At 44.0% G+C, this 18,296-nt stretch overlaps 1 protein-coding gene across 1 annotated transcript in view; it reads left to right on the top strand.

Moving 5' to 3' along the window:
• Nucleotides 1-18,296, top strand: part of LOC120913246 (carnitine O-acetyltransferase-like) — an 80,044-nt gene that overhangs the window by 30,175 nt on the left and 31,573 nt on the right. Inside the window, exons 3-5 of the mRNA XM_040323064.1 lie at nt 256-374; nt 8,063-8,116; nt 16,253-16,418. Coding sequence (XP_040178998.1) covers nt 256-374; nt 8,063-8,116; nt 16,253-16,418 — 339 coding nt within the window. The remainder of the gene's footprint in view (nt 1-255; nt 375-8,062; nt 8,117-16,252; nt 16,419-18,296) is intronic.

The following is an 18,296-nucleotide window of genomic DNA, read 5'->3' as shown; positions in this document are numbered from 1 at the left end:
GTTTTTGGACGGTGTCGGAAAGCCATATTTCCTGGAAGAACCTTACATCAAATTAGAACATACAAACTCCACACAGATATCGCTAAGCACCATAAGGCCACAAAGCTAGTCGCTGGCCCACCCCCCATGTTATAATTTGGTGAAATGTAGCACTGTCACATGGTTATCGTCACCAGTTTTCATAAATGCCTACTATATGTTCAATTCTCTGCCCACTTCTCATATCTATTTAAACTTGTATCTTCCCTTATCTAGCTTTCAGACTGGAGACACGAATGTGTTTACCTAGAGAACCATCTACCACTCCCTGTACATTCAAGCCCGGCTGTCATTCTCCCCCAGAGGGAATACAAAGACTGGAAGGGGCAGCTGAGGTATAACTCTAACCTATTTTCAATGTTCCTTCGTCATATATGTCAATTGACCATCACTTATTGTATTATAACTGTCACTCTGAAAGTAGTTATCTTGTTTCGAGGAAACGCACTTCCCCTTTTTATAATGGCCATGTCACACCACATGGCATCACATAGTACGTAATGTGTGTTCATTTCCATGTGGTGTGGGTGTGTGCTGCAATGCATTATAATGCAATGTGGTACTCAATTTTGTTTCTTCATTCTTCAAGGGTTAGTCAATTTTTTTTTCAAGAAAAATAAATAAATCTCCTGGTCACCCCTCCAGACCCTGCTGCACATTGTGACTGTGATGCCCAGTGCTGCTGTTATGGTGGTCCCTACCAGTGTTGCCAACCTACCCGATTGAAATTTACTGGCACGACACCCAGAATTTACTGGCGCAGCCAAGTTTTTACTGGCATTTCGCAAAAGTTACTAAATTACATTTTTAGGTGCAAATTTCAGTATTTAGGCTACAAACAAGTACACTAGGCAAAAAGCAATGTGATTAAAGGTAGATATTAAAGTGGAGGTTCACCCTAAAAATCTTTTTCTAACATTACATTGTGCTCACTTCCAACATTGACAGTATGCTGATTTATTATTTTTTTTTTTGCTGTACATACCGTCGTATAGCTATTTTCCCCCCGGCTTCCGGGTAGTGGCTCCCGCGGCAGTGGGCGTTCCTATGCAGAGGCTAAGTGATTGACGTGATGACAAAAGCTTCCCCCCTGGTGCATAAGGCGCATCACGAGTTTCCGAAAGAAGCCGAACTGCAAGTCGGCGCTATACGGCGCCTGCGGACAGCGTTCGGCTTCTTTCGGAAACTGGTGACGCGCCTTATGCGCCGGGGGGAAGTTTTTGTCATCACGTCAATCACTTAGCCTCTGCATAGGAACGCCCACTGCCGCGGGAGCCACTACCCGAAAGTCGGGGGGAAAATAGCTATACGACGGTATGTACAGCAAAAAAAAAAAATCAGCATACTGTCAATGTTGGAAGTGAGCACAATGTAATGTTAGAAAAATGTTTTTAGGGTGAACCTCCACTTTAAGGAAAACAACATTTTTGTTATTTTGGATATTATAAGGGCAAATTATTTAGTCACATCACCCCCTGCTTCCATCCCCCTCTGCCACCAACACCCCCTGCCTTCACCCCCCTCTGCGGTGCCACAATCTCCCCCTGAAAGAAATTAATTTCCTTGTACTGCTTTACCGGCACTGATGGTATTGCAAGAAATGCACACAAACTGCTTGCTTAGTTGCCAAGAGTGTAAGAGGAGCGAGAAAGTCCTCTCACTATAGTTTTATTAGCCACATGAAATCACAAGACATGCATTTGATTGGTTCACATTATACATCCACACCCATCGATCCTCCCATTCACCCTCCCCTCACCCACCCCTTTACACACCCTCCTGTGAGCACATATAAGCCTTTGTCCAAAATGAATACGCAGGGGTTCCCACTTAAGTCCACAGGGGCAACATTCCTTTCTCGATGGAGGAGCTGTTTAGGATCAAGAGGCGAGGAATAGAAGTCCATATTTAGCATAAAACAGTTCTTTTGTTACAAGATACAAACAGTCCCAGGAAGACATAAATTCTTTTGATGGGAGGAAGCCAGGAAGGGGACAGTCTTTTGTCCTTCAAATGCTGAGTCTGTTACTTTAAAACAATATCTGATTATAAAATCCTCAAGGGAAATAAACACTTATTGTGATACATGTATTTCATACATGCATATAATGAATATAAAAAACAATATAACTACATAAAAAGATATAGGAAGAAATTAAAAGAATATAAAAAGGAAAACATTGCTGTGGTTCTAATAACAAAAATTAGTCTTAACATAAAATAGAGATTTTAGTATAATCTATCACACCCCTGCCTCCAATCTCCCCCGGGCCCCCTGCCTCGAATCGACCCCCCGCCTCCATCGCCTGCATCCATCCCCCTCTGTGGTGCCACCAACAACCCTTGTCTCCATCCCCCACCCTCTGCGGTGCCACCAACACCCCCTGCCTCCAATCTCCCCTTGCCTCCATCCCCCTCTGTGGTGCCACCAACAACCCTTGTCTCCATCCCCCACCCTCTGCGGTGCCACCAACACCCCCTGCCTCCAATCTCCCCTTGCCTCCATCCCCCTCTGTGGTGCCACCGCAGCCACCATCACCCCCCTGCCTCCAATCTCCATTTGCAGTTCCAAGCTGAACCGATCTCGGCTATTTTTACTGGCACATTTCTGCAACCACGGACATTTACGAATGGGGGAAAAAGGTGCCCGATTTTACGAACTGTCCGTAAAAATACGGACGGCTGCCAACACTGGTCCCTTCACTGCAATGCACAACCCCGAAGTGGGTATCCAATATAATTCTTGAAAAGGCAAGCGCTCTCAGAAAAGCGCTTCTTGCTTCTAGGAAACCTTATTTCAAGAAGCCCTAGATGCGCTTTTCATGTTGCTGTGTTGACCAATCAGCACTTGCACAGTTTAGGAGATATTCACTATATACGCTGTTGCCGATTTCATGGCACATGCTCACTGAAGAAACGGCCCGCTGGTGCCGTCTTTCAGGGCCCGTGCCATGACCTGTGGCTCCCACGCGCGGGTGTGACTTCATCCACGAACCTGGAAGTAACTCCGGGGGAAAATGTTGGCTGTGTACTCGGTGTGCCGGCGCTGATTCAGGGCATCGTTTTAAGGCAAGTATTTCATAATGAGCTAGTATTCTATGCATACTAGCTCATTATGTCTTTGTCTTGCAGGGTGTTTTTTTTTTTCTTTTTGAAGGTTTACTTTAAAGTGGAGGTTCCATCAAAAAAACAATTTTGCTTTAAACTGTAGCTTACGTCTAAAAAAGAAAAAAAAAATTATATATATATATATATATATATATATATATATATATATATATATATATATATATATATATATATATATATATATATATATATATATATATATATATATATATATATATATATATATATATATATATATATATATATTTTACTCATCTGGAAATGCCTGTTTCTATGCGGTCTCACGAAATCTGCCTTTGAAACCACCTAGGATTCTGACATCATCTCCCTCTAATGCTCCTGGGAAATGTGTGTCATCATTTCCCAGGATGCAGTGCACTGTCCAATTATCACTCCTCATCCAAGACTTCCAGGAAGTAAGTGCCTGTAGGCTTCACAATGCCCACAAGCAAAATGGCAACGGTGTAGATATAGTTTTATAAACTATCTTTTTTGAATATCTATGCGGATCGGCGGCGGATTGTAAAATAGTAAGTGACCAGATTTATATTATAAAAACGCAGGATGAAAGGACATACATTTAAAAAATGCTAATTGTGGTTAGAACTCCGCTTTAAGTTGAAACTGCCCTGGGAAGCACTGCTCAACACAGCCCAACCGCGCTGGTGGGAACCAGCCCTAAAACCTAGAGGCTGCCACTAATGTGTATAGGGGGTGACAGGTACCCTTGAATTCCATTACATACAGTGCTTGCAGAAAGTATTCACAGCGTTTCACTTTTTTCACATTTCGTTACAGCCTTATTCCAAAATAGATTAAATTCATTATTGTCCTCAAAATTCTACAACACCTCATAATGACACCATGAAAGAAGTTTGTTTGAAATCTTTGCAAATTTATTCAAAATGAAAAATATCCCAAGTACATAAGTCTTCACAGCCTTTGCTCAATACTTTTGTTGAAGCTCCTTTGGCACCAATTACGGCCTCAAGTCTTTCTGAGTATGATGCTACAAGCTCGGCACACCTATTTTTGGGCAGTTTCTCCCATTCTTCTTTGCAGGAACTCTCAAGCTCCATCAGGTTGGATGGGGAGCGTTGGTGAACAGCCATTTTCCGATCTCTCTAGAGATGTTCAATCGGGTTTAAGTCTGGGCTCTGGCTGGGCCACTCAAGGACATTCACAGAGTTGCCCCGTAGCCACTCCTTTGTTATCTTGGCTGTGTGCTTAGGGTAATTTTACTGTTGGAAGATGGACCGTCACCCCAGTGTGAGGTCCACAGCGCTCTGGAGCAGGTTTTTAACAAGGATGTCTCTGTACATTGCTGCATTAATCTTTCTCTCAATCCTGACTAGTCTCCCAGTTCCTCCTGCTGAAAAGTGTCCACACAGCATGATGCTTCACTGTAGGGATGGTATTGGCCAGGTGATGAGCGGTGCCTGGTTTCCTCCAGACATGATGCTTGCCATTCAGGCCAAAGGCCGGGCGGCCCACTCCAGGAAGAATCCTGGTGGTTCCAAACTTCTTCCATTTACGGATGGGGGCCACTGTGCTCATTGGGACTTTCAATGCGGTAGACATTTTTCTGTACCTTTCCCCAGATCTGTGCCCCAATACAATCCTGACTTGAAGGTCTACAGACAATTCCTTGGACTTCATGGCTTGGTTTGTGCTCTGACATGCACTGTTAACTGTGGGACGTTTATAGACAAGTGTGTGCCTTTCCAAATCATGTCCAAGCAACGGAATTTACCACAGGTGGACACCAATAAATTTGTAGAAACATCTCGGGGATGATCAGTGGAAGCTGAATGCACCTGAGCTCAATTTTGAGTGTCATGGCAAAGGCTGTGAATACTTATGTACATGTGTTTTTTTTATATATATATATATATATATATATATATATATATATATATATATATATATATATATATATATATATATATATATATATATATATATATATATATATATATATATATAATATAAATTTGCAAAGATTTAAAACACATTGTCATTATGGGGTATTGTTTGAAGAAATTTGTGGAGAATAATGAATTGAATATATTTTGGAATAAGGCTGTAACATAACAAAATGTGGAAAAAGTGAAGTGGTGTGAATACTTTCTGGATGAACTGTATAATGGTCCTCATCACTCCTCTAAACTCAAGCTGGCCACATAGTTGGCCACTAAAACTGACACATGATCTGACCCTCTGAAGATGCCCTGCTATCTATCTTTAGGCCACATACACTTTGGATATACAGTACAGACCAAAAGTTTGGACACACCTTCTCATTCAAAGAGTTTTCTTTATTTTCATGACTATGAAAATTGTAGATTCACACTGAAGGCATCAAAACTATGAATTAACACATGTGGAATTATACATAACAAAAAAAGTGTGAAACAACTGAAAATATATTTCATATTCTAGGTTCTTCAAAGTAGCCACCTTTTGCAGCAGACACATCTCTAGAACTGGTAAGAGGAGACTGTGTGAATCAGGCCTTCATGGTAGAATATCTGCTAGGAAACCACTGCTAAAGAAAGGCAACAAGCAGAAGAGACTTGTTTGGGCTAAAGAACACAAGGAATGGACATTAGACCAGTGGAAATCTGTGCTTTGGTCTGATGAGTCCAAACTTGAGATCTTTGGTTCCAACTCCCGTGTCTTTGTGCGACGCAGAAAAGGTGAACGGATGGACTCTACATGCCTGGTTCCCACCGTGAAGCATGGAGGAGGAGGTGTGATGGTGTGGGGGTGCTTTTCTGGTGACACTGTTGGGGATTTAATCAAAATTGAAGGCATACTGAACCAGCATGGCTACCACAGCATCTTGCAGCGGCATGCTATTCCATCCGGTTTGCGTTTAGTTGGACCATCATTTATTTTTCAACAGGACAATGACCCCAAACACACCTCCAGGCTGTGTAAGGGCTATTTGACCAAGAAGGAGAGTGATGGGGTGCTGCGCCAGATGACTACCTCTTGAAGCTCATCAAGAGAATGCCAAGCAGTAATCAAAGCAAAAGGTGGCTACTTTGAAGAACCTAGAATATGAAATATATTTTATTTATTTTTATATTTAGTTTTGATGCCTTCAGTGTGAATCTACAATTTTCATAGTCATGAAAATAAAGAAAACTCTTTGAATGAGAAGGTGTGTCCAACTTTTGGTCTGTACTGTATACTGCCCATATCGTTCGGTGCCCGTCCAGCCCCAGCAGCTGTCAGCCTTCCATAGAGCTTGACAGACTGCCAGCAGCCTGAATGGGCCACTGGTGCCCTCCGCCAGCAGTTAAATGCCAGAGTCTCATGCCCCTGGGCTTAAAGTTCTGTGTGCATGGGGCCCTAGGCATAAACATAAGCAATTGGGTTGCTCAATAAAGGCCAATGTGACCTGTGACACTCTTTCCTACCAGGTCAGCCGTGTTGGCATAGGATGGCTATAGAGGGAGGATCTTCTGCCTACCTGTGCATCATTTGCCCAGATCTGTGTACCACTGTTACCATCTTTACCAGCTTGTTTTACTATTGCACAGTGAAATGATTATTCCTTTTTATAAAAAATGGAGTAAGTAGAAGAAAACCTGTACAGATACGATATGGAGGCTACCATTGCAAAACCCCAGTTGCCTGGCTGTGAAGGTGATACAAGGGCGTCAGTACTTTAGAAGTCCCTGACCCAGAACAAGTATGGAGAAAGTGAGCTTGAAGTGAGATCTGAACACCTGATCTGCATTCTTGTTCCATGTCTCGGCATTGAAGGATCAACTAGCTTTTTCAGCAGGGGTCTGCATTGGCAGCTCATTATTACATTATTTTTTGTAAAGATCAGCCTCAAGAGACTTGTCAGAATGCGGTAAAATCACTTTCATTGGCTTAGTGCATGGTATCAATAATTGTGGCATAAATTATGATATATATATATATATATATATATTATAATTTTGTTTTCTACTTTTTATTTATTGTACTAATTGCCACATACAGGGCAATAATAAATGATTGCCCCCCAGTGGTTCCTTTTCTCTCCTACTTTCCTCTGTCAGCCTAACTTTGAACTTTGCTCTCAAATGGGGATAAGGAAATCACATGGAATGTATATCATTTTAATTTGGGGTTTATAGGGGGGGGGGAGGTTATTTTAGTGTATTTATATTTAACAAATGATACAATTTAGAAGCCTGGTAGATGGGAGCTTTAGAGCCGGTTCACACAGGGGCGACTTCTAATAGGAGCGACTCAAGTCCAACTTTGGGGGCAACTTGCATTGACTTCAAAACAGAAGTAATTTTGTAAGTCACCTCCTGAAGTCATCTTGAGATCGCCTTGCCGAGTTGCCCCCAACGTCTTGCCGCCCCTGTGTGAACCGGGTCTTGGAGCCGGTTCACACTACCGTGACCTGGGGGGCGACATGACAAATCGAAGTGAATGAGAGCGGTCTTACTGCACACTACTGAAGTCGCTCCTACTTCAGAAAAGGTTCTTGTACTACTTCAAGGCGACTTGTACCCATAGATTTCAATGGAAGTTGCCTCCAAGTCGGATCTCCTGTCTTAACTGAAGCAACTTTACAGGAAGAGAAAATAGTTTTCTAAGGCAAACCCCTCCCTCTCACAGAGCAGATTATTATGTGATTGGCCACTGGCAAAGTCGCCTGTCTTGGAGGCGACTTGAAGTCGCATTGTAAGTCGCTCCAAGTAGCGATGAAGTCGTCTCCAAGTTGCCTTGTAAAGTCGCGCTAGAATTCGTGTTGCCCCAGTGTGAACCGGCACTTAGACTTCCTAATGGTGTTTTGAATTGTTCATTTTCAGCTATTTTTATTTATTTTAATTTATTCCTTGGAGATCCCATATTAATGTCTTCTTTCATATGATTTCAGATTTGCCTCTAAATTAATATGTGGTGTTTTGGATTTTAAAGAGAAAATTGAAAGGTACGTTTTTTGTTTTTTTTTCTTTAAGGGTAACTTTATTGTTTGTAAAATAAAAGGCGCAAACAATGCTCACTATTTCTGTTGTATGTTATCGGATCTTCTTTTTTTTTTTGTTTTTTAATTGTTTTTATTCAGATTTTCAAACAATACACCAAAAAGACAATAGACAAATACACAGCTCATATGCATATACCATGAATCGATTTGCATGTCATCATAAACTTCATCTATGTGCTACACTTGACAAATGAGTATCGGCAGGGGGGGGGGGCAAAAAGCGCCCCTCCACCTCTATCGTACTCCCTCGGCGCGTCGGCGCACCAGTCGGCACATTCAGTAGAGGAGTATTGTCTAGGCCCCCAGGGCAGGCATGTCATATCGGATCTTTTTTTAACAGAATATTTTTTTTTTACATTTATTATTATTAATAATAATAATAATAATAATAATAATATTATTATTATTTAGCCTTTTAATTTTACCCACTTGCTTACTGGGCACATATACCCCCTTCCTGCCCAGGTGAAATTTCAGCTTCCGGCACTGCGTCGCTTTAACTGACAATTGCGCGGTCGTTCGAAGTGGCTCCCAAACAAAATTGGTGTCCATTTTTTCCCCACAAATAGAGCTTTCTTTTGGTGGTATTTGATCACCTCTGCGGTTTTTATTTTTTGCGCATTAAACAAAAAAAGAGCGACAATTTTGAAAAAAAAATATATATTTTTTACTTGTTGCTATAATAAATAGCCCAATTTTTTTTTTTTTTCTCAGTCTAGGCCGATACGTATTCTACATATTTTTGGTAAAAAAAGAAAAATCGCAATAAGCGACTGGTTTGCGCAAAAGTTATAGCGCCTACAAAATAGGGGACAGAATTTTTTTTTTTTTTTTTTTTTTTTACTAGTAATGGCGGCGATCTGCGTTTTTTTTTTTATCGGTACTGCGACATTATGGCGGACACATCGGACATTTTTGACACATTTTTGGCACCATTCACATTTATATTGCGATCAGTGCTATAAATATGCACTAATTACTGTATAAATGTGACTGGCATTGAAGGGGTTAACACTAGGGGGTGAGGGAGGGGTTAAATGTGTGCCCTGGATAGTGTTACTAGCTGTGGGGGAAGGGGACTGACTGGGGGAGGTGACCGATCTGTGTCCCTATGTACAAGGGACACAGATCGGTCTCCTCTCTCCCTGACAGGACGTGGATCTGTGTGTTTACACACACAGATCCACGTCCTTGTCTCTGTAACCACCGATCGCGGGTGCCTGGCGGACATCGCGGCCGCCAGGCACGCGCATCGGCATCTCAGTGATGCGGCGGGCACGCGCGCGCGCCCCCCCAGTGGCCAGTAAGGAGCGGAGGCCGTAAAAAGACGGCGACCAAGAGATTTAGAGCCACCCTGCGGTCGTACAAAGTCGTACGGCCATCGGGAAGTGGTTAAGACTAACAATATTTTTTTTACAATAAAAACAATTGCTTAGAAATAAATTGCATGTTCATTTTCATTTAAAGAGGGAGCTGGAGTCTAATGACAATCCTTCCCGATACTTTATTTTGTAAATAAGTGATCTGGGACATCCAAATAATCCCAGCAGAATGCTAACACTTTTTAGCTGAAGCCTTAATCTGGCCATAGATGTATCGAATTTTTCAACGGGAAAAGGTTTTTCTTGCTTTTAACATTTGATTTTGGAATAAATGGACTTTACCAAACAAAAACCACATACACTGTTATAAATTAGTTTGAGAACATTTTTCCATCCTGCTCCTTCAAACTTTTTCATCATTGCAGTCAAAAAACAAATGTCGATTTGACCCACTAGTGATTAGAAAAATGAACAGACTTTCTTAGACCCCTTTCACACTAAGGCGCTTTTCAGGTGTTTTAGCTCTAGAAATAGCCTCTAAATGGCTTTTCACATTGGGGCGGTGTGCTTGCGGGATGTTAGGAAAAGTCATGCAAGCAGCATCTATGGGGAGATTTGGGAGCATTGTATACAGCACTCCTAACACGCCCTGCCTATTGAAATGAATGGGCTTCCAAAGTGCCTGAAAAGTACTTCGGAAGCGCCGCAACACGGGCGTCTTTAACCTCTTCTTTGGGGATAAATGCGCCCCGCTAGTGGCCAAAAGGAGGACACTAAAACAAGCTGTGCTTTAGCGCCTACACGGCTCCAGTGTGAAAGGGGTCTTAGAATATTTTCCTATTGAATATCCACCTATCTTTGGTTGGGCAGATGATCCCGGGGTTTTTTTGTTTTGTTTTTTCGATCAGCCAAACAAAAATGAACACATTCCCCTATCCAGGGCTGAACTGGGACAAAAATTTGGCCCTGGACTTCATCCAGACTGGCCCACTTTGACAGGTCTCTCCCATGGCAGCCGGACAACTCCCGCACCCCCCGGCCACCCAAGCTCCCTCTCCCCCTTCACTAGCCATTCTACTTTTTTAGAGTAGAACGGCTGGTACTCTTATAGGCAGTACCAGTGGGGAAGCTAGACATTATTTCACCCGGGGGAAAGAATCAGTTCAGTGCCCCCCCTTATGGGACAAGATTAGGCAGAAGTGAGAAACTCCCGGGCCATAGCTGTTGAGTCAGCTGTCTGTCCCCTCCCCCATGCTCCTCTATTGTCTCCCCTGCTCCTTCCCTGCTTCTCTGTTCCCCCCCAGGTGAGCGCTGCGGGAAGAGAGAGGAGGTGAGCGCCGTGGGATGGGAGACACAGAGGAGCGGAGGGGCCATTCCATCCCTGCCCCTATCCACACAATCAATGTGGATGTAGGAATCCTCCCTATCGTGCTATTGTATTCTGACAGCTGGGACTCCTCCACTGTCAGAATACACTGATCGGAGCCGCAGCCGCTGATTTAAAGTGTATGTAAACCCTCCTATTGTTTTCAGGCAAGGAAGCTGCCATCTTTGCCTGTTTAATCTTCAACTGCCATGATACTGCACATGTGATCAGTTATGACACCAGCCATTGGATGGTTTGACAGTTTAGTTGAGGGCACCACCAATGGGAGTGTTACATTTACGGCACGTGCCGGAAATGTAACTGTTTTATGTATGGCTTTACTTTCCAACATCCCCAACATTTCGATAAAAAATGTTTGCTAGATCAACATCTGCTGAGTTAGAAGGTTATAGAAGGATAGGAATTTGGCTGCTCCCTGTTGAACTTGCTCAATTTTGGGTCAACTACATCGTTTTTTCTGTCTCTGTTTAAAAAAAAAAAAAAACTGTTAACAGATGTCAGTAGCTCAAGCTATTGTAGTACCCTCCGTGTACAGACTAGAGTAGATCAATTTAGTTTGGCAATTTAGTTTAGTACTGTGCAGAGCTCCAAGATCTGGGCCTCCTGTTTCTGCCCTCTGGCTTCTAGAACTTGCTGGATAGTTCCTGAACTTGGAGGAGGAACAGAGGCTAAATGGCCCAGAAGGGGGGGGGGGGGCGTAAATGTTCAGGAGCCTGGCAGTGAGGGAGCAGAGTGTGGGATCCCTTGGACCATTTCTTGAGTCTGTGAGAAAGTGGCAAAATTCCTGTTTCCTGGCTGTGTGTAAAGGGAAGCCTGAAAATATGGCTGCTCTTAGTGCTACACAGTGGTGTAATGGTTAGCACTTTCTCCTAGCAGCAAAAGGGTCGCTGGTTTGAATCCCGACCACGACACCATCTGCCTGGGGTTTGCATGTTCTCCCTGTGCCTGCGTGGGTTTCCCCTGGGTACTCCGGTTTCCTCCCACACTCTAAAGGCATGCTAGTAAGTTAATTGTCTCTCGTCTAAATTGGCCCTTGTCAAGCGCGTCTGGACCCTTCGGGGTAAGACCACACTATATCAAGATACCTCTCAAGTCAACTCAACTTGGGACCATTGATATGCCAGTACAGCAAGCCCTCCTATACCGGGCCCGGATCCTATCCATTCAAAAGGGGGGCCCGGGCACCTGCCGAGCAGGAGGGCCTGCTGTACTGCCTTATTGCTGACACCTCTTACAGCCTATTCGGGGGGGGGGGGCCTGTAGGGTAGGTTGTACGGGGCCCCGTGATTCTTAACAGCAGCCCTGGCTACGCTATTTTGCTTCGATTTTTGAATCAAACTTTTGACTTTGTCCAGTGGCCAGCAAAGCCGCTAAAAAAATATTAGAGCAAATCCAGACGGCAACTCACTTGGTGAGCTACAAACGCATTCCTGTAAGCACTGCAGCCGTGTTGAGTCCATTCTCTTTTACTATAATCGGAGTTATCCATAATTAGATTGCCTGCTCCTTGAGGGCAGGGACTGATGGGAATGTACAGTGTGTAAAGTGCTGTGTACGGTGCTATATAAATGCCTGTAATAAATTCATAAATAATGCAAAGGGCAATAATCTAGACATTTTAGTGGAAGTGTGACCGATCATAACTGCTCTCTGCTCTGTGTTGGCCGTACATAGACCTATTTTTGTACAGAAACAATTCAGGCAAAGCAACACAACATTGCAGTGTTCTGGATACTGAATAAATGACAGGCACTATTTGTAGTTATCTTTCAATTTCATTGGTAATTGCCAATGACCGATCAGCCGAAAAGCATATGTGCCACGTAGAACAATTGCAAGATATGTGTTATTTTAGTAAAGAAACATTAACCACTTCAGCTCCCGGAAAGGTTTTACCCCCCTTAATCACCATGCCATTTTTTGCGATACGGCACTGCGTTACTATAACTGACAATTGCGCGGTCGTGCGACGCTGAACACAAATACAATTGATGTCCTTTTTTACAAATGGAGATTTCTTTTGGTGGGATTTGATCACCTCTGCAGTCTTTATTTTTAGCGCTATAGGCCCCTTTCACACGGGCGGACCGTTCAGGTCCGCCTGTCAGTTTATTGGGCGGACCTGAACGGCCGCTCCATACTTGTCTATGGAGCATCGGATGTCAGCGGTGATCATGTCATACGTCGCCATCGCCTATCGGATCGGGTGTGATCTGATGAAAACGGACATGCTGTTCGTTTTCGTCCGATCTCTCCATAGACAAGCAGCGGCGCTCGACAAGCCCCTCCCCGCTCAGTGAGCAGAGGGGGACCTGCCATCTGCCGACTCAGCGGAGATCAACAGAGAGATCTCCCGCTGAGCTGGCGGGCGCCACTGACAGATCCGCCCCGTGTAGGAAGGGGCCATAAATAAAAAAAGAGCGGCAATTTAAAAAAAAAAAAACCTAAGGATTTTTTAGTTTTCTGCTATAAAACATATGCAATAAAAAAAAAATCTAATTTCTTCATCAATTTAGGGCAGTGGTTCTCAACTCCTGTCCTCAGGACCCAACAGGCCAGGTTTGCAAGATAACTGAAGTACATCACAGGTGATATAATGTGATGGTAGTATTCTAGTCTGCATCTCCCCAAGGTAACACTTAAAATCTGGCCTGTTAGTCGGTCCTGTGGACAGGAGTTGAGAACCCCTGATTTAGGCCAACATGTATTCTGCTTCATATTTTTGGTTAAAGAAATCCCAATAAGTGTATATTGATTGGTTTGCGCAAAAGTTTTAGCGACTACAAACTATGGGATAGACGTGGGGACCTTGTTTTTTTTTTTTAATAGTAATGGCGGCGATCAGCAATTTTTTTTTTTTTTTTTTTTTTTTAAAGGGACTGCAACATTGCGGCAGACAAATCTGACACTAAGTGACACTTTTTGGGGACCAGTGACACCAAAGCAGTGACCAGTGCTAAAAAATGGCACTGTCACTGTATAAATGACACTGACAAGGGGTAGACATCAGGGGGATCAAATGGTTAAGTGTGCTCCTAGGGAGTGATTTCTAACCGTCTACGGGGTGGCTTAACTGGAGAAAGAGAGAGATCTGTGTTCCTGATTGGCAGGAACACAAGATCTCTCTCTCTCTCTCTCTCTCTCTCTCTCTCTCTCTCTCTCTCTCTCTCTCTCTCTCTCTCTCTCTCTCTCTCTCTCTCTCTCTCTCTCTCTCTCTCTCTCTCTCTCTCTCTCTCTCTCTCTCTCTCTCTCTCTCTCTCTCTCTCTCTCTCTCTCTCTCTCTCTCTCTCTCTCTCTCTCTCTCTCTCTCTCTCTCTCTCTCTCTCTCTCTCTCTCTCTCTCACATAGGCAGACAGCCGTTCTGCCTCTCCAGCGAGAGATCGGATCGCTGTGTCCAATGACGCACGCCCCAGAACTGAAAACAGAAATCGCATACAGAAATCACAACAGTTCATCCAAAATTATTTGAAGGGGAAAAAAAAAAAGAAAAGTTCCAATGATCATGAGAACGGTGAGGAAAAAGCCCAGAACTACACCGGAGAATATTGTCAATGATCTCAAGGCAGCTGGGACCATAGTCACCAAGAAAACAATTGGTAACACTATGCCGTGAAGCAGTGGTCTTCAACCTTGTCCTGCAGGGCCCACTAACAGGCCAGGTTTGCAAGATAACTGAAATACATCACAGCTGATATCATTTGCTCCTCAGTGATTGCAGTATTCTAGACTGCATCTCCCCAAGGCAGTGTTTCTCAATTCCAGTCCTCAGGCCCCCCCAACAGGTCAGGTTTTCAGGATTTCCCTCAGATGAAAAGGCTGTGGTGATTACTAAGGCAGTGAAACTGATCAAATCACCTGTGCAAAATAATGGAAATCCTGAAAACCTGACCTGTTGGGGGGGCCTGAGGACTGGAATTGAGAAAAACTGCCCCAAGGTAATACATAAAACCTGGCCGGTTAGTGGACCCTGCAGGACAGGGTTGGTGACCACTGAGTGAATGAGTGGGACCAAATCCCTCCCGAGATGTGTGCAAGCCTGGTGGCCAACTATAATAAACATATTGACCTCTGTGATTGCCATCAAGGGTTTCTCCACCAAGAACTAAGTCCTGTTTTGTGAAGGGGTCAAATATTTATTTCACTCATTAAAATGCAAATCAATTTACAGTGGAACCTTGAATTACGAGAATAATACGTTCCAGGAGAATGCTCGTAATCCAAAGTACTCGCATATCAAAGCGAGTTTTCCCCATTGAAGTCAATGGAAACAAAAATAATTAGTTCCGCATTGACACTTCAATGGCATGCAATACCGCATGCGGCCAGAGGCGGGTTGGGGGGTCGGAGGAGAGCCTCGAAACGGCCGGAAGGGCCCAAGGACAGTTTGGCTGACCTCTGCAAACCTCAAAGACTCAGTTCACAAGCCTTTCCGAGGTTTGCCGAGGTCGGCCGAACTGTCCTCGGGCCTTTCCGAACGCCGCCGTTCGGCTCCGGCACCCCCCACCTCAGGCCAAATGCGGTGCTGCAGGCCCTATTTGCTTTGCTTTGCTTGTTTTGCGAGACAACACTTTGCAAACCAAGTCAGAATTATTTAAAAAAAGTTGCTCATCTTTCAGAAAGTTCGTTAACTGATTTGCTAGTAAACGGAGGTTCCACTGTATAACTTTTTTGAAATGCGTTTTTATGGATTTTCTTTTGTTATTATTCTGTCTCACTGTTAAAATAAACCTACCATTGGAACTATAGACTGATCTTTACTTTTTCTGTGGGCAAACGTATAAAGTCAGCAGGGGATCAAATAGTTTTTCCCCTTACTGTGTGTGTATGTGTATATATCCAGGGCCGTTTGAAGGAATTTGGGGTCCCCAAGTAAAATGGACATGGAGGCCCCCTGCAAAGCCCCCCCATGTTCTTTTTACGCCCCCTCCCTACCGGGTCTGTACCACGCAGCAGGAGATTCAGTTTATTGTTCCCAGCCGGACTGAAAGGCAGTGAGCACTCAGTGTGCAGGACTGACAGGAGGAAGGAGGAAGGAAGAGGAGCTCGGCGACGCTACAGAGAAGGGGAAGTGACGACTCGAGGCAGCAGTGCTGCAGGCTCTCTATAGAGTGCTCAGGCGGCTTCAGCATACAGGAAGCGCGGCAAGACCCCTTCTTGGGGCCCCAGGCCAATTCAGGGGCCCCAAGCAATTGCTTGGTTTGCCTGCCTTGTAGCGACAGGCCTGTATATATCTATGTGTATATCTATGTGTCTGTATGTGTTTCATCTGTGTATTTAGCCGTTTACCTGGAATTCAGCTTTAATAGATGCAGGATGATGCAAATTTTGCAATATGTAAGGCTTCAAAATCTTTCTTTTCTCTTGAACCAGCCCTGATGGTCTTGAGGAGTTGTGGCGAGGTCACCCCCTGTGTGCCAACCAGTACAGCAAATTCTTTGGCTCCTGCAGAGAGCCTGGCTACAAAAGAGATCGGGTCCTTCTGCAGCCACCGAACAAAGCCCCACCTCATCGTGTGACCGTCTGTAAGAACTACCAGGTGACCCTCTTGATAATAGTAATGTCAATGTCTGGCTGCTTTAAAATTTAAGATTGTAGAATAAAAAAAACAATATACACTATGGTCAACTGTATATGATATAAAGTAACATTAAAGCTCCCAGAAACAAAGTCAAAGCCTTGCCATGCTCCCTGTATTCAAGGCTGTTTGTAGAGATCATGATTCCCTAGAATTTCTTATATAAAAGCTAATGCTAGAATGCTCTAGTAAAAGCAAGTTCTTATTTTCTTTAAATGCTAGCTATGGTTCTATATTGCTTTTATCTTTCCTGAACCATAAAGAGTCTTGCGACTCCTCTTAACGACCCCCTTTACTCTGTATAGTCCCTTTGATGAACTTGGTCACAAATCTGTAGGGATGGACAGAAGAAGGAGACAAAATAAAGAATTGGTGATCACAGTTTGTACATTTTGGCCCGGATTCACAAAGCACTTGCGCCGACGTATCTCGAGATACGCCGCGTAAGTGCAAATATGCGCTGTCGTATCTGTGCGCCGGGCCCACAAAACTAAGATGCGTCTAAAAACAGGCTTCATTCCACCGACGTAACTTGCCTACGCCGGTGTAGAGTGGGCGCATATTTACGCTGGACGCATGTGGCGCTCCCATGGATTTTGCATTCAAATATGCAAATGGGGGAGATACACCGATTCACGATCGTACATGCGCCCGACGCAGGCTACGACTGGTGCGCGTAAGTTGTACGTCCCGCGTAAAGTTAAGCCCCATAAAGCAGGTGTAACTCAGCAGCAGACATGGAAAGGTCTGCACCAGGGAACTCAAGCCCGCGTATTTTACATTGGACGTGAATATGATTAGGCGTAGGATACGTTCACGCCGTAGGCAGTGATCCAGGGTATCTTAGGCAGTTGTTCCGATGTGATTGTGAGCATGCGCACTGAGATACGTCCACGGGACAGCGCATGCGCCGTTCGTTATACGTATCTGTCTGGCGCTCGGCCCATCATTTGCATGGGGTCACGCCTCATTTTCATGGCTCACGCCCACTTCCACCTACGCCGGCTTATGCCTAGGAAACCCAGCGCAGTTTGGGAGGAAGTGCTTTGTGAATTCCATGCTTGCCTCTCTGCTCTGCTCTGCGTCAGCGTAGCGTAAAGGAGATGCACACGATCAGAAATTCCAACACCAAAAGTCCGATGTGAGCTTTTGAACGGAAATTCCGACCGTGTGTATATTCCGTCGGACTTTTGGTATCGGAATTTCCTCCAACAAAAGATTGAGAGCTGGTTCTCAAATTTTCAGACGGGAAAAAAATCCTATCTGAGAATCCGATCGTCTGTAACAATTCTGACGCACGCAATTCCGACGCATGCTCGGACGCATTAAACGTAATTTTCTCGGCTTGACGTAGTGTTGTACGTCACCGCATTCTTGACGAGAACTTTTGTGTGACCGTGTGTATGCAAGCCAAGCTTGAGCGAAATTCTGTCAGAAAAAACATCCAAGGTTTTTCCGACAAAAAAACGCGGCATTAGTGGCATTCCCCTAGCCCTGCTGCTTCAGGCAATGACCCACAAATGCTTTAAGTAAAATGCAGCCCTGCCCGTACCCCGTAATGCAAAGCAGCCTATAGAGAGTAGCCCATGGAATAATGGATGTGGCTTATCTTCGACTTTTAAAGCTGAAATTGGAGCTTAGCACATACAAAGCAGACATGTGTGAGAGGAAAGCCTGACCACTATAAAATATTTCCACACGCATAGGGATCTATTTATAAAACCTTTTTTGACCAGATGTAGCAAGCATTTGTCCAAGCTGCACACATTTTTATTTCTTATCTGTACTTTTCTCTAATAGGATTATTTCATTTGATCGTCGGCGCCATCTAATGGCCAA

Source organism: Rana temporaria, chromosome 9, assembly GCF_905171775.1.
Source record: "Rana temporaria chromosome 9, aRanTem1.1, whole genome shotgun sequence".
Lineage (NCBI taxonomy): Eukaryota > Metazoa > Chordata > Amphibia > Anura > Ranidae > Rana > Rana temporaria.
Note: the sequence above shows the minus strand (reverse complement) of the source record. Positions and strands in the feature narration are given on the sequence as shown.